The 27,500-nt window shown below is 43.4% G+C and overlaps 1 protein-coding gene across 2 annotated transcripts in view; it reads right to left on the reverse strand.

Annotated features, from left to right (window-relative positions):
• The window catches only part of LOC110504900 (SPARC (osteonectin), cwcv and kazal like domains proteoglycan 1), a 447,194-nt gene that overhangs the window by 207,008 nt on the left and 212,686 nt on the right, over positions 1–27,500 (reverse strand). The window contains exon 3 of one of the 2 annotated variants that reach the window (XM_036970335.1): positions 10,234–10,242. The exons of the other annotated variant lie outside the window; for it this stretch is intronic. Within the exon in view, the coding sequence (XP_036826230.1) occupies positions 10,234–10,242 (9 nt within the window). The remainder of the gene's footprint in view (positions 1–10,233; positions 10,243–27,500) is intronic. 2 annotated transcript variants of the gene reach the window in all.

The raw sequence follows: 27,500 nt of genomic DNA on the forward strand, positions 1-27,500 counted from the left end.
AATATCATATCTTTCAACTGGGTTCACCTGGTCAGTCTGTGTCATGGAAAGAGCCGATGCTCTTAATGTTCTGTATACTCAATGTAGTATATAGTCTGCAGCAGAGCTGAGTGGGGTTGTGAAAAAAAGAAGGAATCAAACCCTGTCAGAGCTCAAATAACAAACAGCTCCATATCCCACTGGGAAAGCAAAAACATTTCTCTCAGCTCTTAACTATCAAATTCTCCTATTTTGCTCTCTCTCTCTCTCTCTCTCTCTCTCTCTTTCTCTCTCTCTCTCTCTGTCTCTCTCTCTCTCTCTCTACCTGTCTCTCTCTCTCTCTCTCTGTCTCTCTCTCTCTCTCTCTCTCTATCTCTCTCTCTGTCTCTCTCTCTGTCTCTCTCTCTCTCGTCTTTTACTCTCTCTCTCTCTCTCTCTCTCTCTGTATCTCTCTCTCTCTGTCTCCCTCTCTCTCTGTCTCTCTCTCTCTCTCTCTCTGTATCTCTCCCTCTCTCTCTCTGTCTCTCTCTCTCTCTCTCTCTCTCTCAACAGTGTTTGTCTCAACATGACGTTAGAAATAAAGCACTCAGCATGGTCCCAGCAGCAGATCACTCTAAAGACCAAACAAAGGCAGAAGATGATATAAACCGCTGAGAAGCCAGAATTTTCTCTCACAAAAACTCTCTTTCCTACTGCCTGTGTGGGCGAGAGAGGCAGAGCGCGGGAAATGAGTAGAACAGAAGGAGAGATAAACCCATGAGGAGAACACCAGAGGAAGAGAAATAGACCTACAAGTTGAAGGTGGGGAGGACGAGACAGGAAATGACCAAATAAAAGAGGGATGAGACTGAAGGATGGAGAAAGGGAATGTAATTGAGAGAGAACGGGAGATTTAAAGAGAGTGTATGGACAGGAAAAAGAAAGAGCATAGACCGAGAGAGCGCGAGATAGAGATAGTAATAGTGAAGGTGTAAGTAAACTTGGCAGTAGAAAACCTAAACAGCATATTTGACCTCTCAGCTTCCCAATCAAATCTTAACATTTAAAGCAGACAACCTAAGAAAATTAACAACAATGACAAATGGTTTGATGAAGAATTCAAAAACCTAAAAAAGAAATTGAGAAACCTATTCAACCGAAAACATAGAGACCTGGAAAACCTGAGTCTACGTCTTCACTATGGTGAATCACTAAAACAATACAGAAATACACTAAGGAAAAGAAGGAACAGCACGTCAGAAATCAGCTCACATAATTGAAGAATCAATAGAATCTAACCACTTCTGGTAAAATTGGAAAACACTAAACAAACAACAACACAAAATGTTATCTATCCAAAAGGGAGATGTATGGGTAAACCACTTCTCCAACCTTTTTGGACCTATAACAAAGAACAAAGAACAAACAGCAAAAACAAATACAGTACCAGTCAAAAGTTTGGACACACCTACTCATTCAAGGGTTTTTCTTTATTTTTACTATATTCTACATTGTAGAATAATTGTGAGAACATCAAACTATGAAATAACATATATGGAATCATGTGGTAACCAAAAAAGTGTTAAACAAATCAAAATATATTTGAGGTGATTTAAAGTGGCCACACTTTGCCTTGATAACAGCTTTGCACACTCTTGACATTTTCTCAACCAGCTTCATGAGGTAGTCACCTGGAATGCATTTAAATTAACAGGTGTTCCTTGTTCATGTGTGGAATTTCTTTCCTTAATGCGTTTGAGCCAATCAGTTGTGTTGTGACAAGGTAGGGGTGGGAAACAGAAGATAGCCCTATTTGGTAAAAGGCCACGTCTATATTATGGAAAGAACAGCTCAAATAAGCAAAGAGAAACGACAGTCCATCATTACTTTAAGACATGAAGGAAAATTCAAGTGCAAGTGCATACACAAAAACCATCAAGCGCTGTGATGAAACTGGCTCACATGTTCTGGTGCTTCTGACCCCAACCAAGGAGTCCCTACAGCAGCATCTGCACAGATCTTCTACACAGATTATGTCCGACCTGGGCCTTGACAGTAAAACTAAGTAAGACTAAATAAAATGGTGTTCCAAAAAAGGTTGAGTAGCCAGGACCACGAATACAAATTCCATCTAGACACTGTTGCCCTAGAGCACACAAAAAACTATACATACCTTGGCCTAAACATCAGAGCCACAGGTAACTCCCACAAATCTGTGAATGAGCTGAGAGACAAGGCAAGAAGGGCATTCTATGCCAACAAAAGGAACATAAAATTCCACATACCAATTAGGAACTCGCAAAAAATACTTGAATCAGTTATAGAACCAATTGCCCTTTATGTTTGTGAGGTCTGGAGTCCGCTCATCAACCAAGAATTCACAAAATGGGACAAACACCAAATTGAGAAATATACTCTGTGTACAACACCACATAAATCATCCAAAGCAAAATTAGGCCGATAAACGCTAACTATCAAAATCCAGAAGAGAGCCGTTAAATTCTACCACTACCTAAAAGGAAACGATGTACAAACCTTCCATAACAAAGCCATCACCTACAGAGAAATTAACCTGGAGAAGAGTCCCCTAAGCAAGCTGGTCCTGGGGCTCTGTTCACAAACACACCCCACAGAGCCCCAGGACAGCAACACAATTATACCCAACCAAATCATGAGAAAACAAAAAGATAATTACTTGACACATTGGAAAGAATTAACAAAAAAAACGGAGAAAACTAGAATGCTATTTGCACCTAAACAGAGAGTACACAGTGGCAGAATACCTAACCACTGTGATTGACCCAAAATTAAGGAAAGCTTTGACTATGTACAGACTCAGTGAGCATAGCCTTGCTATTGAGAAAGGTTGCCGTAGGCAGACATGGCTCTCAAGAGAAGACAGGCTATGTGCACACTGCCCACAAAATGAGGTGGAAACTGAGCTGCACTTCTTAACCTCCTGCCAACTGTATGACCATATTAGAGACACATATTTCCCTCAGATTACACAGACCCACAAGGAATTTGAAAACAAATCCAATTTTGAAAAACTCCCATATCTACTGGGTGAAATGCCACAGTTTGCCATCACAGCAGCAAGATTTGTGACCTGTTACCGCAAGAAAAGGGCAACCTGTGAATAACAAAGACAAGTGTAAATACAACCTATATTAATGTTTATTTATTTAACTATTTGCACATTGTTACAACACTGTATAAGACACTTTATATGACTTTTGAAATGTCATTATTCTTTTGGAAATGTTGTAAGTGTAATGTTTACTGTTCATTTTTTATTGTTTATTTCACTTTTGTTTATTATCTATTTTACTTGCTTTGGCAATGTAAGCATTTGTTTTCCATGCCAATAAAGCCCTTAACCTCTCTGAACCATCCATACCGGATCCGGGAAAATTGTCAACAGCAACGTTGAATAGCATAGCGCCACAGTCAAATAATAATACTAGAAAATGTTCATATTCATGAAATCACAAGTGCAATATCGCGAAACACAGCTTAGCCTTTTGTTAATCCACCTGTCGTCTCAGATTTTTAAATTATGCTTTACAGTGAAAGCAATACAAGCGTTTGTGTTAGTTTATCGATCGCTCAACAAAACAATAAGTACACTTAGCATCAGGTAACTTGGTCACGAAAATCAGAAAAGCAATCAAATTAATCGTTTACCTTTGATGATCTACGGATGTTTTCACTCACGAGACTCCCAGTTAGACAACAAATGTTCCTTTTGTTCCATAAAGATATTTTTTATATCCAAATACCTCCGTTAGTTTGGTGTTTTATGCCCAGGAATCCACCGGAAATGTCCACAGAAACATGTCAGACGTTTTTTATAATCAATCCTCAGGGTGTTTATCAAATATCTATTTGATAATATATCAACCGGGACAGCTGGCTTTTCACTAGGACCGGGAGTAACAATGGCCACCTTGGTTAAATAAAATATATAAATTGTTTCAGGCTTTTATTTTGAAGAATGAGCGTGAACGACCACATTGCGTCGTCCACTTACGCAATGTGGTCATTCACGCTCATTCTTCAAAATAAAAGCCTGAAACTATTTTTATATATTTTACTTAACCAGGCAAGTCAGTTAAGAACAAATTCTTATTTTTGATGACGGCCAGTAGTTAACTGCCTGTTCAGGGGCAGAACAACAGATCGGGGGTTTGAACTTGCAACCTTCCGGTTACTAGTCCAACACTCTAACCACTAGGCTACCCTGCCGCCCTATGTCTGAAGACTGTTGACACCTTGAGGAAGCGATAGGAAAAGGAATCTGGTTGATATCCCTTTAAATGGAGCAATGGGAGGCTATGGAACATGGAGTTTTCAAAATAGAACTTCCTGGTTTGATTTTTCTCAGTGTTTCGCCTGCAATATCAGTTATGTTATACTCACAGACAATATTTAGACAGTTTTGGAAACTTTAGCGTGTTTTCTATCCTAATCTGTTATATGCATCTGGTCCTGAGAAATAGGCAGTTTACTTTGGGAACGTTATTTTTCCAAACATAAAAATTGCTTCAAGAGGTTAAATTAAAATTGGAAATTATATTGAAGTTGAAAAATTGAGAGACAGAGAGTTGGGACAGTTAGAGAGAGTTTGGGACAGTTAGAGAGAGTTGGGATAGTTAGAGAGAGTTGGGACAGTTAGAGAGAGTTGGGACAGTTAGAGAGAGTTGGGACAGTTAGAGAGAGCTGGGACAGTTAGAGAGCTGGGACAGTTAGAGAGAGTTGGGATAGTTAGAGAGAGTTGGGACAGTTAGAGAGAGTTGGGACAGTTAGAGAGAGTTGGGACAGTTAGAGAGAGTTGGGACAGTTAGAGAGTTGGGACAGTTAGAGAGAGTTGGGACAGTGGGGCCAGGGATAATGTAGTGAGTTGGGGGACAGTGGGGCCAGGGATAATGTAGTGAGTTGGGGGACAGTGGGGCCAGGGATAATGTAGTGAGTTGGGGGACAGTGGGGCCAGGGATAATGTAGGGAGTTGGGGGACAGTGGGGCCAGGGATAATGTAGTGAGTTGGCCAGCTCTGTAATGCCAGTCTGTTGAGCTGATCTCAGTGGGAACAGCGTTTGGGTTTGGCTCAGAGAGACAAGGCTGGAACAACTGATAGACACTAACTCACCCCTGCTACTGGACCTGACCCAAACACACACACACACACGCACAATCCGCTAGCCCCAAACCCAAACCATTGCAGTGAAAGAGAGAAAAAGAGTAGGGACAGGGAGGAACAGTGGGAGGTGTGCAGAGATTCAAACAGACACACATACTGACGATGTTAACAGCATCACCAGGGAGGGAGAGTGGTTGGGTGATTGTGGCAGACCCACTGTGAGACCCCCTATTGTGGCTATGAGCAGGGTCTGTCTCCCCCTCAATACAGCATATAATGCTTGATTAGAGTAGAGGAGAGGAGGGAGGGAGGAGAAGAGGGATGGAGGAGAACAGTGTACAGAGAGGAGGGGAGCAAGAGAGAGTTGGAGAGAGAAGAGAGGGAGGGATCTGAGAATTTCCTAGGAAAAGCAAAAAGCACGACTCTCCCTCCACAACTTCCTGTTTTACAAATGACTGGAGTTAAGGTTTGAGCTAATAAGTCCATTAGTTTGATATGAGGTCGCGATGCCCAATTAAATGGTCCCGCTGGTCTCTCTCTGCATTCCTCTCATTTCCACGTCTCTCCCTCTTTCTTTTCTTCTCTGTCCTCATTTTCTCTCCCAGACGCAATTATCCTTTATCGGCTTCAACGTGTGAAGTCTAATGTTACAGAAAGCAATAACTGTGACAAAGACATGATTTAACCAAACACCATTTATGTGGGAGCCCATCATCTCCATCACTACTGCTCTCGTCTCATCCTCTCCACCCCTCCCTCTGCACCAAGCTGCCATCCAGCCAAGATAATAGCACAGACAGACAGTGGTAAATGGCTCCAGGGTACGATACCACGCGATATGACTGGACTCAGCTCAGGAAGGGATCTTACTGCGGTTGGATACAATCAACCTTGGACTACGGGGTACGATACCACGCGATACGACTGGACTCAGCTCAGGAAGGGATCTTACTGCGGTTGGATACAATCAACCTTGGACTGCAGGGTACGATACCACGGTATACGACTGGACTCAGCTCAGGAAGGGATCTTACTGCGGTTGGATACAATCAACCTTGGACTGCAGGGTACGATACCACGGTATACGACTGGACTCAGCTCAGGAAGGGATCTTACTGCGGTTGGATACAATCAACCTTGGACTGCAGGGTACGATACCACGGTATACGACTGGACTCAGCTCAGGAAGGGATCTTACTGTGGTTGGATACAATCAACCTTGGAATGCATCCCAAATGGCCTCTGGTCAAAAGTAGTGCACTACAGTTGAAGTCAGAAGTTTACATACACTTAGGTTGTAGTCATTAAAACTCGTTTTTCAACCACTCCACACATTTCTTGTGAACAAACTATAGTTTTGGCAAGTAAGTTAGGACATCTGCTGTGTGCATGACACAAGTAATTTTTCCAACAATTGTTTACAGACAGATTATTTCACTTAAAATTCACTGTATCACAATTCCAGTGGGTCAGAAGTTTACATACACTAAGTTGACTGTGCAGTTAAACAGCTTGGAAAATTCCAGAAAATTATGTCATGGCTTCTGATAGGCTAATTGACCTAATTTGAGTCAATTGGAGGTGTACCTGTGGATGTACACTAAAATAACACATCCTAGATCTGAATGAATGAAATATTCTTATTAAATACTTTTTTCTTTACATAGTTGAATGTGCTGACAACAAAATCACACAAAAATTATCAATGGAAATCAAATTTATCAACCCATGGAGGTCTGGATTTGGAGTCACACAAAAATTTTAAGTGGAAAACCACACTACAGATCCAACTTTGATGTAATGTCCTTAAAACAAGTCAAAATGAGGCTCAGTAGTGTGTGTGGCCTCCACGTGCCTGTATGACCTCCCTACAACGCCTGGGCATGCTCCTGATGAGGCGGCAGATGGTCTCCTGAGGGATCTCCTCCCAGACCTCAGACCTGGACTAAAGCATCCGCCAACTCCTGGACAGTCTGTGGTGCAACGTGGCGTTGGTGGATGGAGCGAGACATGATGTCCCAGATGTGCTCAATTGGATTCAGGTCTGGGGAATGGGCGGGTCAGTCCATAGCATCAATGCCTTCCTCTTGCAGGAACTGCTGACACACTCCAGCCACATGAGGTCTAGCATTGTCTTGCATTAGGAGGAACCCAGGGCCAACCGCACCAGCATATGGTCTCACAAGGGGTCTGAGGATCTCATCTCGGTACCTAATGGCAGTCAGGCTACCTATGGCGAGCACATGGAGTGCTGTGCGGCCCCCCAAAGAAATGCCACCCCACACCATGACTGACCCAACACGTGCTCAGTGTGAACCTGCTTTCATCTGTGAAGAGCACAGGGCGCCAGTGGCGAATTTGCCAATCTTGGTGTTCTCTGGCAAATGCCAAACGTCCTGTACGGTGTTGGGCTGTAAGCACAACCCCCACCTGTGGACGTCGGGCCCTGATACCACCCTCATGGAGTCTGTTTCTGACCGTTTGAGCAGACACATGCACATTTGTGGCCTGCTGGAGGTCATTTTGCAGGGCTCTGGCAGTGCTCCTCCTGCTCCTCCTTGCACAAAGGCAGAGGTAGCGGTCCTGCTGCTGGGTTGTTGCCCTCCTACGGCCTCCTCCACGTCTCCTGACGTACTGGCCTGTCTCCTGGTAGCGCCTCCATGCTCTGGACACTACGCTGACAGACACAGCAAACCTTCTTGCCACAGCTCGCATTGATGTGCCATCCTGGATGAGCTGCACTACCTGAGCCACTTGTGTGGGTTGTAGACTCCGTCTCATGCTACCACTAGAGTGAAAGCACCGGCAGCATTCAAAAGTGACAAAAACATCAGCCAGGAAGCATAGGAACTGAGAAGTGGTCTGTGGTCACCACCTGCAGAACCACTCCTTTATTGGGGGTGTCTTGCTAATTGCCCATAATTTCCACCTGTTGTCTATTCCATTTGCACAACAGCATGTGAAATTTATTGTCAATCAGTGTTGCTTCCTAAGTGGACAGTTTGATTTCACAGAAGTGTGATTGACTTGGAGTTACATTGTGTTGTTTAAGTGTTCCCTTTATTTTTAATTTCAAGGCCCACCTTCAAACTCAGTGCGTCTTTGCTTGACATCATGGGAAAATCAAAAGAAATCAACCAAGACCTCAGATAAAAAATTGTAGACCTCCACAAGTCTGATTCATCCTTGGGAGCAATTTCCAAATGCCTGAAGGTACCACGTTCATCTGTACAAACAATAGTACACAAGTATAAACACCACGGGACCACACAGCCGTCATACCACCCAGGAAGGAGATGCATTCTGTCTCCTAGAGATGAACCTACTTTGGTGCGAAAAGTGCAAATTAATCCCAGAACAACAGCAAAGGACCTTGTGAAGATGCAGGAGGAAACAGGTACAAAAGTAAAACGAGTCCTGTATCGACATACTTTTTGGAGAAATGTCCTCTGGTCTGATGAAACAAAAATAGAACTGTTTGGCCATAAGGACCACTGTTATGTTTGGAGGAAAAAGGGAGAGGCTTGCAAGTCGAAGAACACAAACCCAACCGTGAAGCACGGGGGTGGCAGCATGTCTCGCTCCATCCACCAACGCCATGTTGCATCACAGACTGTCCAGGAGTTGGCGGATGCTTTTGTGCACTTCACAAAATAGATAATAGAAAATTATGTGGATATATTGAAGCAACATCTCAAGACATCAGTCAGGAAGTTAAAGCTTGATCGCAAATGGGTCTTCCAAATGGACAATGACCCCAAGCATACTTCTAAAGTTGTGGCAAAATGGCTGAATGACAACAAAGTCAAGGTATTGTAGTGGCCATCACAAAGCTCTGACTTCAATCCCATAGAAAATTTGTGGGCAGAACTGAAAAAGCATGTGTGAGCAAGGAAGCCTACAAACCTGACTCAGTTGCACCAGCTCTGACAGGAGGAATGGGCCAAAATTCACCCAACTTATTGTGGGAAGCTTGTGGGAGGCTACCCGAAATGTTTGACCCAAGTTAAACAATTCAAAGGCAATGCTACAAAATACTAATTGAGCGTATGTAAACTTCTGACCCACGGGGAAAGTGATGAAAGAAATAAGAGCTGAAATAAATAATTCTCTCTACTAATATTCTGACATTTAACATTCTTAAAATAAAGTGGGGATCCTAATTTACCTAAAACAGGGAATCTAGGGTTAAATTAAAGGATTAAATGTCAAGTGAAAAACTGACTTTAAATGTATTTGGTGTATGTAATCTTCCAAGGTCAACTGTATATACACTCGTCGAAAAAAGGTGCTATCTAGATCCTAAAAGAGTTAAATGGCTGTCCCAATAGGAGGACCCTTTGAAGAACCCTTTTCGGTTCCAGGAACATGTAGAACACTTTCGGCTCCAGGTGGAACCATTTTGGGTTCCATCTAGAACCCTTTCCACAGAGAGTTCTACAATAAACCCAAAAGGGTTCTACCTGGAACCAAAAAAAGTTTATCCTACGGGGATAGCTGAATAAGAGTGTAGGAAATAGGGTGCCATTTTGGACGCAGAGACAGTGGAGCTGAACTCGGCTACTAACCTCTTCGGATCCTCCTCATCACATCAAGGTGTTTCACCCTCTCTACAGTGAAGCTGAACTACTCGGCTACTAACCTCTTCGGATCCTCCTCATCACATCAAGGTGTTTCACCCTCTTTACAGTGAAGCTGAACTCGGCTACTAACCTCTTCGGATCCTCCTCATCACATCAAGGTGTTTCACCCTCTCTACAGTGAAGCTGAACTACTCGGCTACTAACCTCTTCGGATCCTCCTCATCACATCAAGGTGTTTCACCCTCTTTACAGTGGAGCTTTACAGCTGCCATGTTGAACTAGTCTATTATCTCCACTGTGTCTCCTATCTTTTACACTGACCGTTTTGAAGTGGCGTGTTAACATACATGTATCAGCACTACAGCAAGCCCAGAGGGACATACCGCACTGCATCAAGTGTCGGGCATCGCACCGCGATTGTGTTTCCACTGTGAGAGAGCGTTATCTCCAAATAATATTTCAGATGCACATATTCACGCGCTTCCTCTCTGTACCTCATCAGAGGATTTCAAAATGGAGTTATAAAAGTGTGAAGATTAATCAATTACTTACCTCAACTTCCTTCAATGATTGCAGAAAGAAAGGAGAGAGGGAGAGAAAGAGAAAGGTCATTTATAATGGCAAATATAATGTACATCACATTTTGAACAAAGGTCCCGGGCTATCCGTTCAGAATACAAAGAGATTACGTACGTAGACATTCATTAAAGGGAATCTGTGGGTGTATTAATGTGATTGCACTGCTGTCACACACGCACACACACACACAACACACAATACACAACACACACACACACACACACACAATACACAACACACACACACACACACACACACACACACACACACACACACACACACACACACACACACACACACACACACACACACACACACACACACACACACACACACACACACACACACACACACACACACACACACACACACAGTCCCCCAGTGGTGTTAAGAGTGAGACAGCCTTATTCGTTGTGACATGTAATTCCAACACATAGAGGGAAAACATCAACTGAGAGGGGGGGCAGAGGGGGGAGAGAAAGAGATAGGGGAGAGAGAGAGTGAGAGGGGGGGATGAGAGAGAGGGAGAAAGAGAAAGGAAGGGAGGGAGAAAGAGGGTGACGGAGAGGGAGAGAGAGAGAAAGAGGGGAGAGAGAGAGGAGAATGATTGAGGACAGAGAGGGAGAGAGAGAAAGGGGGAGAGAGAGCGAGGGAGAGAGGGAGAGAGTGAGAGAGAGAGAGGAGAGGGGGGCAGAGAGAGAGAGAGAGAGGAGAGGGGGGCAGAGAGAGAGAGGGGGCAGAGAGAGAGAGGGGGACAGAGAGAGAGAGAGAAAGAGTGAGAGAGAGAGAGCGAAAGAGAGAGAAGGGGGGGAGAGCGAAAGAGAGAGAGAAGGGGGGAGAGAGAGAAATATAGCTTCAGTCTTCTGCCTTACTCTGTGTCAGTGTGCCTGTGTGTGTGTGTGCATTGTGCATGTGTGTGATCACCTACTTGTGTGTCTGTGGCGTGTCTGTGTTGTGTCTGTGGGCATGGGGGTGTGTATAAATGTCAAAACAGGTATTGTTTATGGTCTGGTAGTGTGCTCTAAGTCTAATGCTTTGTGGCTAGACAGCATCCTGTGCTCTATAAACATAACAGGAGTGGAGAGGGTTATGCACTCTACAGACAGCACAGAGAGAGGACACAACCCTCTCCTTGTCTCCTTTGCATCCCTCCCTCTCGCTTTCATTCAGTTGTGTGGCGCTCAACTGTTCTGTGCCACTAAGAAAACAAGCTTTACTTAATTAAGCTCTAGGGATGTAACAAGTCACTGATACGCATTGGTCCCCCATTTAAACAATCCAAATGTAGCATGCATCTGTCAGAAGTTTGATTCAAACGTTAGGAATCGTCCATTTCCAATTTTTGTTGTTGCTCATTTTACATTCTTTCTACCTTCTGAAAATACTTTTTTTTCTGACAACTGATGCGTCCTCTCCTTCAGTGTGGAACTGCATGTTATTGTTGGCAGTCAGTTATCATGCTGAACATGCTGAACGTGATATTAGCCTTTATTAGTTGAGTGACAACCTATGTAATTTGCTACGTTATTGCCATCTATGCGCTGTTGAAAATGGTGTTTTACAGGAATACATGTAAACTACCAGAGACAACTCTCACCTTGTTATAGTCTGCCTGCAGAACAGCGTCTACAATAGATTTTATTTTGATTGTTCAGGTTCAGCATCAGCAATAGTTTTGGTTGTGCTTTAAACAATCGGTGTATATGGTCATTTTTAGATATAAAGGGTAAAGTTTCATTTCATAATGAGGACAGGAATCACTTTGCTAGGTGCACTAATCTGACAGTGGTAGTGGGTTGGTAGATGTCTAGTCTCCTTTATGGCTGTAATCTGATAGTGGTAGTGGGGTTGTTAGATGTCTAGTCTCCTTTATGGCTGTAATCTGATAGTGGTAGTGGGGTTGGTAGATGTCTAGTCTCCTTTATGGCTGTAATCTGATAGTGGTAGTGGGGTTGGTAGATGTCTAGTCTCCTTTATGGCTGTAATCTAAAAGTGGTAGTGGTGTGGTAGATGTCTAGTCTCCATTATGGCTCTAATCTGATAGTGGTAGTGGGGTGGTAGATTCCTAGTCTCCCTTATGGATAATCTGATAGTAGTGGTGTGGTAGATTTCTACTCTCCTTTATGGCTCTAATCTGACAGTGGTAGATGCCTAATCTGGTAGTGGTAGTGGTGTAGTAGATGTCTAGTCTCCTTTATGGCTCTGATCAGGTTCCTAAATAGTACTCGCACCATAGACACACATCATTTACACACACGCACAAAACAAACACACACACATGTCAGCTCTGACAGCCGCAGCTCAGAGAGGCCCAGCTCATGAGCTCCATCAACAGCAGATTTGATTTAGAATGGAAATGAATATCGATTCATTCTCTAATCAAACTGAATTGCACCGAATCGTTTCAAACTAAAACATCTCGTTCCTGCATCGTATCGGAGCCAATGTCCTGTACTGTATATGTATTGAATCGTCTTGAAAGGGAAAGATGAACATCCATATTAAGCTCACAATATGGTACAATGTGTGTGTGTGTATGTGTGTACATGCATCTCACTGACACCTACAGTACCACCCTCCCAGCAGTCCAACCCCCCATGTATCAGCAGTGTGTTATTAAAGGGTATTAATGAAGGAGATAATGATAGGTGAGAAATAGGGGGGAATATGAGAATATGTATTTTGCGGCACCTTCCCTCCTCTATGGGCATAATGAATGCATGGTTCTAAATACTGAAGCCCAATCTACAGTCAACCAGGTAGAGGAACATTTAGCCAAACCATCTCATCCCTTGTCTCATTCAAACCCCTCAGAGATGAATATCGTATCATCTTTCTATGCCGGCCCCTCTCTCTCTCTCTCTTCTCCCTGTCTTCTATCGTTCTCTCTCTCTCTCTCTCTCTCTCTCTCTCTCTCTTTCCTGTCTTCTATCGTTTTCTCCCTTTCTCTCTCTTTCTCTCTGTCTTTCTCCTTTCAAGTGTTCTGAAAATATACAGCCGAAGTTGCAGGGAGGGATTTTCTCAGATGATAGGAGACATTCATACGCGCAAGATAAGCTACGATTCATTTCAGATCCCTAGCCAACCCTTCCCGATATGCACTAGTGACTGCCTAGGGACTAGATGACAGTGAGAGTAGGGTTAGGAACTAGAGGCTAGGGAGAGAGGGGTAGGAACTAGAAGCTAGTGAGAGAGGGGGTAGGAACTAGAGGCTAGTGAGAGAGGGGGTAGGAACAAGTGGCTAGAGAGAGAAGGGTAGGAACTAGAGGCTAGTGAGAGAATGGGTAGGAACAAGTGGCCAACGAGAGAGGGTGTAGGAACTAGTGGGTAGCAAGAGAGGGGTTAGGAACTAGAAGTTTGTGAAAGAAGGTTAGGTACTAGTGGCTAGTGAGAGAGTGGGAAGGAACTAGTGGCTAGTGAGAGAGGGGGTAGGATCTAGTGGTTAGAGAGAGAGGGGGTAGGAACTAGTGGCTAGTGAGAGAGGGGGTAGGAACTACAGGCTAGTGAGGAAAGGGGGTAGGAACTAGTGGCAAGTGAGAGAGTGGGTAGGAACTAGTGGCTAGTGAGAGAGTGGGTAGGAACTAGTGGCTAGTGAGAGAGTGGGTAGGAACTAGTGGCAAGTGAGAGAGGGGGTAGGAACTAGTGGCAAGAGAGAGAGTGGGTAGGAACTAGTGGCAAGTGAGAGAGTGGGTAGGAACTACAGGCTAGTGAGGAAAGGGGGTAGGAACTAGTGGCTAGTGAGAGAGGGGGTAGGAACTAGTGGCAAGTGAGAGAAGGGGTAGGAACTAGTGGCTAGTGAGAGAGGGGGTAGGAACTAGTGGCTAGTGAGAGAGTGGGTAGGAACTAGTGGCAAGTGAGAGAGTGGGTAGGAACTAGTGGCAAGTGAGAGAGTGGGTAGGAACTAGTGGCAAGTGAGGGAGGGGTAGAGGAACTAGAGGCTATTGAGTGAGGGGTTGGGAATTAGAGGCTAGGAACTAGAGGCTAGTGAGAGAGGGGGTAGGAACTAGAGGCCAGTGAGAGAAGGGTTAGTAACTAGAGACTAGGAACTAGAGGCTAGTGAGAGAGGGGGTAGGAACTAGAGGCTAGGAACTAGAAGCTAGTTATGAGAGGGGTTAGGATCTAGAGGCTAGTGAATGAAGGGTTAGTACTTAGAGTCTAGGAACTAGAGGCTGGTGAGAGAGGGGGTAGGAATTAGAGACTAGTGAGAGAAGGGTTAGTAACTAGAGACTAGGAACTATAGGCTCGTGAGGGAGGGGGAAGGAACTAGTGGCTAGTGAGAGAGGGGGTAGGAACTAGTGGCTAGTGAGAGAGGGGGTAGGAACTACAGGCTAGTGAGGAAAGGGGGTAGGAACTAGTGGCAAGTGAGAGAGTGGGTAGGAACTAGTGGCTAGTGAGAGAGGGGGTAGGAACTAGTGGCTAGTGAGAGAGTGGGTAGGAACTAGTGGCTAGTGAGAGAGGGGGTAGGAACTAGTGGCTAGTGAGAGAGGGGTAGAGGAACTAGAGGCTATTGAGTGAGGGGTTGGGAATTAGAGGCTAGGAACTAGAGGCTAGTGAGAGAGGGGGTAGGAACTAGAGGCCAGTGAGAGAAGGGTTAGTAACTAGAGACTAGGAACTAGAGGCTAGTGAGAGAGGGGGTAGGAACTAGAGGCTAGGAACTAGAGGCTAGTTATGAGAGGGGTTAGGAACTAGAGGCTAGTGAATGAAGGGTTAGTACTTAGAGTCTAGGAACTAGAGGCTGGTGAGAGAGGGGGTAGGAATTAGAGACTAGTGAGAGAAGGGTTAGTAACTAGAGACTAGGAATTAGAGACTGGTGAAAGAGGGTGTAGGAACTATAGGCTCGTGAGGGAGGGGGAAGGAACTAGGGGCTAGTGAGAGGGGGGCTAGGAAATAGGGACTAGATTCAGAGGCATTGGGAACTAGAAGCTAGGAACTAGAAGTTTGTGAGATTGGGGAAGGAACTAGTGGCTAGGAACTAGGAGCTAGTGAGCAAGGGCATAGGATGTAGGGGCTAGGTCTCCAGGGGTAATTAGCCAGCATGCAGTGTGTGTCAAAGTTCTTTTGGAAGGCCCACTAGCATCACCCCCCCCCCCCCCCCCATCTATCTCTTAACACCATCCAGTCCAACCTTCAGCTCCATTCAGCCCCTCCCATCTATCTCTTAACACCATCCAGTCCAACCTTCAGCTCCATTCAGCCCCTCCCAGCTGTCTCTTAACACCATTCAGTCCCTCCCTTCAGCTCCATTCAACCCCTCCCATCTATCTCTTAACACCATCCAGTCCCTCCCTTCAGCTCCATTCAACCCCTCCCATCTATCTCTTAACACCATCCAGTCCCTCCCTTCAGCTCCATTCAGCCCCTCCCATCTATCTCTTAACACCATCCAGTCCCTCCCTTCAGCTCCATTCAACCCCTCCCATCTATCTCTTAACACCATCCAGTCCCTCCCTTCAGCTCCATTTAGCCCCTCCCATCTATCTCTTAACACCATCCAGTCCCTCCCTTCAGCTCCATTCAACCCCTCCCATCTGTCTCTTAACACCATCCAGTCCCTCCCTTCAGCTCCATTCAGCCCCTCCCATCTATCTCTTAACACCATCCAGTCCCTCCCTTCAGCTCCATTCAACCCCTCCCATCTATCTCTTAACACCATCCAGTCCCTCCCTTCAGCTCCATTCAACCCCTCCCATCTATCTCTTAACACCATCCAGTCCCTCCCTTCAGCTCCATTCAGCCCCTCCCATCTATCTCTTAACACCATCCAGTCCCTCCCTTCAGCTCCATTCAACCCCTCCCATCTATCTCTTAACACCATCCAGTCCCTCCCTTCAGCTCCATTCAACCCCTCCCATCTATCTCTTAACACCATCCAGTCCAACCTTCAGCTCCATTCAACCCCTCCCATCTATCTCTTAACACCATTCAGTCCCTCCCTTCAGCTCCATTCAACCCCTCCCATCTGTCTCTTAACACCATCCATTTTGGATTTCCATTTGCCATATATTTTTCCAACTATACTGTGATGCTTCACAAAAGTACTGAACCTTTCTGTTCTCATTGTTCCTACAGATTGTAAATTGAAAATAAAATGTTTTGCTAAAAGTATTATTATATTATTGATCGATTGACTATGACTTTTCAGATCACCCAGTATTGCTGTCTGCAGCGTTATTTCAAGGTAAATGTTGTAATTCTTCAGCCGTTCCTGGACCTGTGACCAAAAACGAGCTACATATGGACAGTAACAAAATAAATGATCTAATGACTCTGCCTCCTCACAGTAAAATCTGCAGAGCTGGGAAGATTGTATCACTCATATAAATAACATTCTGTGTTTTGCAAGAATTCTGTATGATAATTTAAATGGAAACATTCTATGTTTTGAATCTGGCATTATTTTACATATTGTGTAAAAAACCACGTGCCATGGATTCGTTACAGCAAAAAACTATTTTGCAAAGTCAATGTTTTGGTCCTTAAATGAAACTGGTAGTGTCCTTTTTATTCATCACAATTTTCTTTAACCAATTATGGTCTTTCATCCTCTCTCTCTTAATGGACATGCTAGCTGGGCCATATTACATGGCAGTGATGGCCTACATATATAACACATACACACCAGAGCCCTGCACAGACCTTTGGTGGGGCAGGTGCTCAAAGTGATGAAAAACACACACAGTGAAGAGTAATGGGGGAACCAGAGGGTGGCGTTTAAAGAATATCTTCCGTGATGGTTAAGTGTCTCACAGCCCTACCACGGTAGGATCAGATCCCTGACGCCAGCATGTCATTTTCCCTCCTTTCTTCCTTTCCATCACTTCTTCCCTCCTTCCCTCCAGAACAGAGACACTACTGCCGTCATTCCCTCCCTCCCTCCCTCCCTCCCTCCAGAACAGAGACACTACTGCCGTCATTCCCTCCCTCCCTCCCTCCCTCCCTCCCTCCCTCCCTCCCTCCAGAACAGAGACACTACTGCCGTCAGTCCCTCCCTCCCTCCCTCCCTCCAGAACAGAGACACTACTGCCGTCAGTCCCTCCCTCCCTCCCTCCAGAACAGAGATACTACTGCTGCCATTACCTCCCTCCCTCCCTCCAGAACAGAGATACTACTGCCGCCATTACCTACCTTCCTCGCTCCAGAACAGCGACACTACTGCCGTCAGTCCCTCCCTCCCTCCCTCCAGAACAGAGATACTACTACCGCCATTCCCTCCCTCCCTCCCTCCCTCCCTCCCTCCCTCCCTCCCTCCCTCCCTCCCTCCCTCACCCCCTCCAGAACAGAAATACTACTACCGCCATTCCCTCCCTCCCTCCCTCCCTCCCTCCCTCCAGAACAGAGACACTACTGCCGTCAGTCCCTCCCTCCCTCCCTCCCTCCCTCCCTCCCTCCCTCCCTCCCTCCCTCCAGAACAGAGACACTACTGCCGTCAGTCCCTCCCTCCCTCCCTCCCTCCCTCCCTCCCTCCCTCCCTCCCTCCCTCCCTCCCTCCCTCCCTCCCTCCCTCCCTCCCTCCAGAACAGAGATACTACTGCTGCCATTACCTCCCTCCCTCCCTCCAGAACAGAGATACTACTGCCGCCATTACCTACCTTCCTCGCTCCAGAACAGCGACACTACTGCCGTCAGTCCCTCCCTCCCTCCCTCCCTCCCTCCCTCCCTCCCTCCCTCCAGAACAGCGACACTACTGCCGTCAGTCCCTCCCTCCCTCCCTCCCTCCCTCCCTCCAGAACAGAGATACTACTACCGCCATTCCCTCCCTCCCTCCCTCCCTCCCTCCCTCCCTCCCTCCCTCCAGAACAGCGACACTACTGCCGTCATTCCCTCCCTCTCTCCCTCTCTCCCTCCCTCCCTCCCTCCCAACTATGTGAAGTTTTCATCAAGGCGATAATAGAGGTGATTCTCCGGTGGAACCTCGTTGCCCTGCTCACAGCGAAAGCCTTATTGGGCCTATCCCCCCCACAGGCCACGCTGACAGATGGCACAGTCAGGGTCGCTCTGTGTGTGTATGTGTGTGTGTGTGTGTGTGGTCTCACATAGTGAGTGAAAGTCAGTGTACTGGTGTGCCATAGTGTGTGTGTGTGCCGTACTGAGTGTGTTTGTGGGTATGTGCGTCGGTGTGTTGGCGTTGTGTGTTCACTCAGTCACTAAGCTGACTCCATGAACCAGTAAAGTGCACATAAACTGCAGGATATTTTTCAACTTCTCCTCTCATTGGACGATTCCCAGAAGCAGAAAGGAATGCCGGTAACCACATCACTACGCCGATTACATTTCGTGTTTGGTTCTCCGTGACTGCCGCTGTTGCGGCTGAACAGTTTGTTTGTGTGCTTAACTCTGTCTGTAAACACACTGGATGATTCAGAATCCATTGAAGAACTTAAATGATTCATTGAGGAGAGATACTTACAAACTCAAAGAAACATGTCGCTGGTTTCAGAGGATTCAAGCATTGTTAAGGACAACCAACCAAATCAACAAACCAAACCAAAACCAGGTTGGCCAATAGGTATCAACGATACGTGGGGAGAGGTGGGGAGAGGTTTACTGCGTGGGGAGAGGTTTACTGATATGTAGATATATTACGAGAGGACATCAATGCATTATGTGCCCGTCTATAATTCAGACAATGTCATAATGATGATCTAAGGAAAGAGAACACGGAGCTGAAAGTTACTGTAGACTCTATTCATGGAAAGGTGGAGGTGGTGCAAAGGGAGAACAAACCATTTAAGAAACCTTGCTTGATGTACAGTGTCGATCAATGTGGAACAATCTAATATGTTCAGGGATACTGGAGAATGACAACAGCAGAGGCTGTAAGGACACAGTCCGAGACTTTATATCAACTCAACTGGAACTGCCCACTGATGTTGTGCATAATGTCACTTCCTCCAGAGTCCATAGAATAGGTAAGGCCTCTGGAAATAGGCCACGGGATATTATTGCATGTTTTGATCAATTTAAGCAAAAGAAAATGACGAAGAGCAGGGACAAAGAACTCAGAAACACTGATTTTGGAATGAATGATCACTTCCCCACCGAGATCAATGACAGGAGAAAAACACTGTATCCCATCACGTTGCCTGAATCAACGAGTCTCCATGTTTCGGGACTCTGGAGTAACTCCCTGGCTATTTTAATGTAATGCTTAAAACTGAGTTTGTGTGTTGTAGAGTATCATGACAACTTCAACTATAACGAATACATGCTATATTGATCTTCACTTGATAAGGAAAGGGTTGCATATAGCTCAGGTTAATGTATGTAGCCTTCCTAACAAAATACATTAGGTTTTTAACTTGGTCAACATAAATAATATTCATATTATGGCTTTGACTGAAACGCATTTAGATGCATCTGTAAATGAGGGGCAAATGAACATTCATGGATATAATGTACTTAGAAGGGACAGGAATAGGAATGGTGGGGGTGTAGCACTGTATATTCAGAATCATATACCTTTTAAGAGGAGGGATGACCTTAATGTAGGTCAAATAGAGGCACTATGGGATCAAGTACATCTGCCTCACCAGGCATCCATATTGGTAGGATGTGTGTATAGACCTCCTAGCTCTAAGGTGTCCTATCTGGATGACTTATGTACTGGGTTTGACCAGGCCACAGATAGCAACAGAGATGTATTTATCTTGGGTGATTTTAATATAAATTGGAAGGATCATAATAATTAAAATATATCTAAATTGATGAGATATGCTAAGAACTGTGGTTTGAAACAAATGGTTAATGATACTACTAGATCATCAATTAAGTTGGGTCATCGTTCAGACACATGCATTGATCTGATTTTCTGTAATATACCATTGCAATGCTTAAAAGCCAGATCAATGACAGTGGGCTGGACAGACCATAATATTGTGACCATAACCATGAACACCAAGGTTCCAAAGAAACCCCCTAGGATTGTGGTCAAAATAATTTAAAAAACATTTAATCATGAGTTATTTCTAAATGATTTGGCTGCTGTACCCTGGGAGCTGATTTATCTAGAGGATGATTTAAATCACGCTACAGAATGTTTTATTGATTTGCTCACTGAGGTAATGGACCATCATGCCCCTATAAGAAAGAGAACAGTTGGTGCAAGTCCATCTCCATGGATTGATGATGAACTGGGTGAGGCTTTTTCTCATAGAAATATGGCAAAAGTCTTAGCAGCCAAATCTAAACTAGAAACTGATGAACAGAATTATAGAACATTACGTAGTTATGCAGTTAAATTGAATCGAAGGAAAAAAAAGTTATTTTACAACAATGCTTTTATTGATGGTAAAAATGATTTTAAAAAGGTATGGAACACAGTTAAGGGCTTACTTGGTACATCTATCTCATCATGCCCATCTAGTGTGGAGAACAATAACAAAACCAGTTGATATTGCCAATCATTTTGCAGATTTTTTTACACAGAAAGTTAAATTACTGTGCAACAATGTAGACATACATTCTTCCAAACATGCTATTGTCCAATGGATTGATGATCATATTATGAGCAACAAGATACAGTGCCTTGCGAAAGTATTCGGCCCCCTTGAACTTTGCGACATTTCAGGCTTCAAACATAAAGATATAAAACTGTATTTTTTTGTGAAGAATCAACAACAAGTGGGACACAATCATGAAGTGGAACGACATTTATTAGATATTTCAAACTTTTTTAACAAATCAAAAACTGAAAAATTGGGCGTGCAAAATTATTCAGCCCCCTTAAGTTAATACTTTGTAGCGCCACCTTTTGCTGCGATTACAGCTGTAAGTCGCTTGGGGTATGTCTCTATCAGTTTTGCACATCGAGAGACTGAATTTTTTTCCCATTCCTCCTTGCAAAACAGCTCGAGCTCAGTGAGGTTGGATGGAGAGCATTTGTGAACAGCAGTTTTCAGTTCTTTCCACAGATTCTCGATTGGATTCAGGTCTGGACTTTGACTTGGCCATTCTAACACCTGGATATGTTTATTTTTGAACCATTCCATTGTAGATTTTGCTTTATGTTTTGGATCATTGTCTTGTTGGAAGACAAATCTCCGTCCCAGTCTCAGGTCTTTTGCAGACTCCATCAGGTTTTCTTCCAGAATGGTCCTGTATTTGGCTCCATCCATCTTCCCATCAATTTCAACCATCTTCCCTGTCTCTGCTGAAGAGAAGCAGGCCCAAACCATGATGCTGCCACCACCATGTTTGACAGTGGGGATGTTGTGTTCAGCTGTGTTGCTTTTACGCCAAACATAACGTTTTGCATTGTTGCCAAAAAGTTCCATTTTGGTTTCATCTGACCAGAGCACCTTCTTCCACATGTTTGGTGTGTCTCCCAGGTGGCTTGTGGCAAACTTTAAATGACACTTTTTATGGATATCTTTAAGAAATGGCTTTCTTCTTGCCACTCTTCCATAAAGGCCAGATTTGTGCAATATACGACTGATTGTTGTCCTATGGACAGAGTCTACCACCTCAGCTGTAGATCTCTGCAGTTCATCCAGAGTGATCATGGGCCTCTTGGCTGCATCTCTGATCAGTCTTCTCCTTGTATGAGCTGAAAGTTTAGAGGGACGGCCAGGTCTTGGTAGATTTGCAGTGGTCTGATACTCCTTCCATTTCAATATTATCGCTTGCACAGTGCTCCTTGGGATGTTTAAAGCTTGGGAAATATTTTTGTATCCAAATCCGGCTTTAAACTTCGTCACAACAGTATCTCGGACCTGCCTGGTGTGTTCCTTGTTCTTCATGATGCTCTCTGGGCTTTTAACGGACCTCTGAGACTATCACAGTGCAGGTGCATTTATACGGAGACTTGATTAAACACAGGTGGATTGTATTTATCATCATTAGTCATTTAGGTCAACATTGGATCATTCAGAGATCCTCACTGAACTTATGGAGAGAGTTTGCTGCACTGAAAGTAAAGGGGCTGAATAATTTTGCACGCCCAATTTTTCAGTTTTTGATTTGTTAAAAAAGTTTGAAATATCCAATAAATGTCGTTCCACATCGCTGTGCTGCTCCCCAGATTGCAGTTCCACTGAGATACATATTTAATTGGTCACTGGAAAAGGGGATGTTTGGGAAGCATACGAAACTGTGTCCTATTCCAAAAGACAGCAAAGAACCTATTACTCCTGCCAATAGTCGACCAATTAGTCTACTCCCTACACTCAGTAAGATATTGGAGGGTATTGTGAGTAGACAAATGTGGGAGTACATGGAAAATAATGATCTGATCACAGCCAATCAGCACGCTTATCGCAAAAACCATTCCACTACCACTGCATTGGTTGACATGACTGATCAGTGGCTCAATGCTATGGATAATGGCACATTTGTAGGTGTACTATTTTTAGATTTCAGTGCAGCATTTGATTTAGTGGATCATGAAATAATTTTGACAAAATTAAAATTAAAATTGAGGAAGTAGCATTGAATTGGGTACAGTCATATCTAACTGACAGGAAACAGTCCACCTATATCAATGGTTAATTTACTTCCCCTCATGTGTTAAACTGTGGAATACCGCAGGGCAGCTGCCTTGGGCCACTTCTTTATTTAATATATACCAACGACCTTCCCTATGCCTTGGTTGAAACTCAATCTACTATATTTGCAGATGATCCTACAATTTATGCAGCAAGACAATTGGTTCAACAAGTACAGCAGGCTTTACAAGGAGATTTGGAGAATATCAGGAAGTGTGTTTGCCAGAACAAGCTTGTTTTAAACACCAAGAAAACCAAAATTATGTTGGTCTGTTCAACTAGGAAAAGGCCAAAACAGCATGGGATACAATTAAGTATGGGAGGAGTACAAATTGAAGAAGTGGCAGAAACCAAACTACTGGGAGTGCAGCTAGACAACTGCTTATCATGGTCATCTCGAATAACCAATCTATGTAAAAAAAAATATTAAAACAGCATGCATAATCAGAAGGATAGCTAAATATTTACCAGGAAAAATTATTCAGCAAATAACACAAGCATTAATTGAGAGTCAGGTGAACTACTGTTCTGTGGTCTGGGAAAATGCATCAGCAAGTGAAATTAGGAGGCTGCAGAATGCACAGAACAAAGCAGCAAGGATTGTTTTAAGGAGGAGATATGGTTCTTCTGTTGCAGTCATGCACAATGTTCTTGGTTGGTCATCAATCGACAAGGTAATTGAAAAAAACATGCTTATTTTATTTTATAATATACATAATTTAAAACGGCCAAGTTCTATTCACAACAGTTTTCAGTTGGTAAGAGACAGACATTCCGTAAATACTAGGAATAGATTGTCCACCATCTATGCGTTATCCAGACAGAAAAGAGAAATAGGCAAAAGAACATTTCGATTTAGAGCAATACAGAAATTGAATAAATTAACAGAGCAAACTAGAAACCTTTCAATATATACATTTAAACATTATTTTAAAACAATTTAAATATAGTATATAGAAATGTTATGGGACTATAGTAGAAGAAGAATCAATATTTTTTAGATTTAATATTTATTGGGTCATTATGCTAGTATTATGTGTGTTTGTAATAGTGTATTATGCTACATTTTTGGCTGCAAGAGGAGCCATTGCTCCTTCGTCCATGAGTATTTTTAGTTTTTCCTCTGGGTTAAATTTGGAAAAATTTGGAAAAAATGTAGTCATTTCTGTGAAAAATTAATCTCTTTGTGAAGAATATTTATCACAGTAAAGGAGAAAGTGCATCTCTGTCTACCTCCCCTGTCATGCAGTGACCACATACACGCTCCTCTTTGGGTAGCCATGTCTTTTTATGTCTGCCGGTTTCTATTGCCAATCGGTGGTCACTCAGCCTGTACTTGGTAAGGATCTGTCTCTGCTTCGTATCTCTGACAGAGTAGAGATAATCAGCCAATTCATATTCTCTGTTTAGGGTCAGATAGCAATTTAGTCGGTTTTGGGATTTTGTTTAGTTTTTCCAATGTTGTAAATATGATTCCTTTGATTGGTTCATGATTTTGCTTATTGGAATGATTTATTTTGGAGCAGTGCTAGTGTCAGCTTGGTTGTTGAGGTCCAACACCATCTGACTGAGAGGGCTCGTTTCTGGGCTCAGCTCTTGGGTTTGAAAAGCTTTAAATTGCAGACTTGAATTTGGACTTGAATTTAGATGTAGCCAAAATTTGAATGATCTTTTCTGTATTTTCATTATTACTGGAAAACGGCCCAATTCTGCCCTACATGCATTAGTTGGTGTATTTCTCTGGACTTGTAGGATTTTCCGACAGAATTCTGCATGTAGGGCTTCAATTGGATGTTTGTCCCACATTTTAAAGGCCAGTTTATTGAGTGGCCCCCAAACCTCACTTCCATAAAGAGCTATTGGTAGGATTACACTGTCAAATATTTTAGTCCAAATTCTAATTGGGATGTTGATTTTGAATAATTTCATTTTTATTGCATACATTGCTCTGCCGGCTTTTTCTTTGAGTGCATTCGCTGCCATATTAAAGTTTCCCGATGCAGATATGGTCAAACCAAGGTAGGTGTAATTTTTAGTGTGTTCAATTAAGGTGTTGTTCAGGGTGAATTTATATTTGTGTTTCTGACATCTGTTTTTTTTTGATGAGAAAATCATAATTTTCGTTTTTTGGGAAATTTACTGCCAGGGCCCAATTATGGCAATATTGCTCCAGAATATTAATGTTTTGTTGAAGACCTTCTTTGGTTGGTGATAGAAGTACCAAGTCATCAGCATATAGCAGGTATTTCACCTCTGTGTCAAATAGTGTGAGTCCTGGGGCTGGAGAATGGTCCATCATGTCTGCTAATTCATTGATATAAATGTTGAAAAGATTTGGACTCAAACTGCAGCCTTGTCTCACACCTCGACATTGTGAAAATAATTCTGTTCTTTGGTTTTTGATTTTTATTGCACACTTGTTTTCTGTGTACATACATTTTATTAAGTCATTCACCTTACCACCAAGCCCGCTTCGGAGAATTTTGTAGAATAGCCCTTCGTGCCAAATAAATTCAAATGCTTTTTTAAAGTCAATAAAGCAAGCAAAGATTTTGCCCTCTTTTTTTTGGTGGACGTGTTTATTAATTAGTGTGTGTAAGATGTATATATGGTCAGTAGTGCGATGGTTGGGGAGAAAGCCAATTTGACACAGTTTTTTTCTTGACGAAAGGTTTGAATTCTTGAATTCAAAATGCTACAGAAAACCTTTCCAAGTTACTGTTGACGCAAATTCCCCTGTAATTATTGGGGTCTGATTCTTCTCCACTTTTGTGGATAGGGGAGATGAGCCCCTGGTTCCAGACATCAGGGAAGTAGCCAGAAGGTAAAACCATGTTGAACAATTTAAGCACAGCATTTTGCAACTCAGGTGTGCTGTTTTTCAGATTTTCATTTCTGATGTTGTCTAGAACACAAGCCTTCTTTGATTTATAAGATTTTAGCTTTTCATTTAGTTCTTGTTGGGTTATTGGGTAATCTAATGGATTTTGGTTGTTTTTAATGACTGATTCAAGGATGTTAAATTTTTCTTTAATTTCTAATTGGTCTTTTTTGTCTTTTTTGATTAGTCTTTTTTGGTATGTTTTTGTTCAGATTATCAAAATAAGTTTTCCAAATTCCTACATATTGTATGGCTAATTATTGTGGCTTTGTTGTGCTTAAATTGTTCCACATGTCCCAGAACTGATTTTGGTCAATTGCGTTTTCAATTTCTTCAAGTGTCTTGTTGGTATAATTCAATTTCTTGCATTTCAGTTTTTTTTATACTGTTTCAGAGTTTCAAAGTATTCATTTTTTGTTTGAGATTTGTCTTAGGTGTTTTCCAATTGTTTTACATTCATTATCAAACCATTTGTCAGAAACATTTTGTTTTTTGTTTCTGATGTTGCATTTCTTTGGTTTTCTCAAATTTGCTTTCAATGCTGCTTTTTGGAATATGCAGTTGATGTTTTGAGAAGCCGAAATGACACCATCTTTATTGTTTTGGTATTGTGAGTTATTGAAAAACTGGATAGAGTTCATCATTTCGTTTGAGTTCAATGTTTGAATCTCTCTGCACTGTTTACTACACTGTTACTCGAACATGACTATCTCTCTCTCTTTCAGCTACTGGAACATGACTCTCTCGCTCTCTTTCAGCTACTGGAACATGACTCTCTCTCTCTAAGCTACTGGAACATGACTCTCTCTCTCTCTCTCTCTCTCAGCTACTGGAACATGACTCTCTCTCTCTCTCTCTCTCTCTCTCTCTCTCTCTCAGCTACTGGAACATTACTTTCTCTCAGCTACCAGAACATGACTCTCTCTCTCTCTCAGATACTGGAACATGACTCTCTCTCTCTCTCTTTCAGCTACTGAAACATGACTCTCTCTTTCTCTCTCTCAGCTACTGGAACATGACTCTCTCTCTCTCTCAGCTACTGAAACATGACTCTCTCTCAGCTACTGGAACATGACTCTCTCTCTCTCTCAGCTACTGGAACATGACTCTCTCTCAGCTACTGGAACATGACTCTCTCTCAGCTACTGGAACATGACTCTCTCTCAGCTACTGGAACATGACTGTCTCTCAGCTACAGGAACATGACTCTCTCTCAGCTATTTGAACATGACTCTCCCTCAGCTACAGGAACATGACTCTCTCTCAGCTACTGGAACATGACTCTCTCTCTCTCTCAGCTACTGGAACATTACTTTCTCTCAGCTACCAGAACATGACTCTCTCTCTCTCTCAGATACTGGAACATGACTCTCTCTCTCTCTCTTTCAGCTACTGAAACATGACTCTCTCTTTCTCTCTCTCAGCTACTGGAACATGACTCTCTCTCTCTCTCAGCTACTGAAACATGACTCTCTCTCAGCTACTGGAACATGACTCTCTCTCTCTCTCAGCTACTGGAACATGACTCTCTCTCAGCTACTGGAACATGACTCTCTCTCAGCTACTGGAACATGACTCTCTCTCAGCTACTGGAACATGACTGTCTCTCAGCTACAGGAACATGACTCTCTCTCAGCTATTTGAACATGACTCTCCCTCAGCTACAGGAACATGACTCTCTCTCAGCTACTGGAACATGACTCTCTATCTCTCTCAGCTACTGGAACATGACTCTCTCTCAGCTACTGGAACATGACTCTCTCTCAGCTACTGCAACATGACCCTCTCTCAGCTACTGGAACATGACTCTCTCTCTCTCTCAGCTACTGGATCATGACTCTCTCTCTCAGCTACTGGAACAGGACTCTCTCTCTCTC

The sequence above is a fragment of the Oncorhynchus mykiss genome, chromosome 31 (assembly GCF_013265735.2).
Source record: "Oncorhynchus mykiss isolate Arlee chromosome 31, USDA_OmykA_1.1, whole genome shotgun sequence".
Lineage (NCBI taxonomy): Eukaryota > Metazoa > Chordata > Actinopteri > Salmoniformes > Salmonidae > Oncorhynchus > Oncorhynchus mykiss.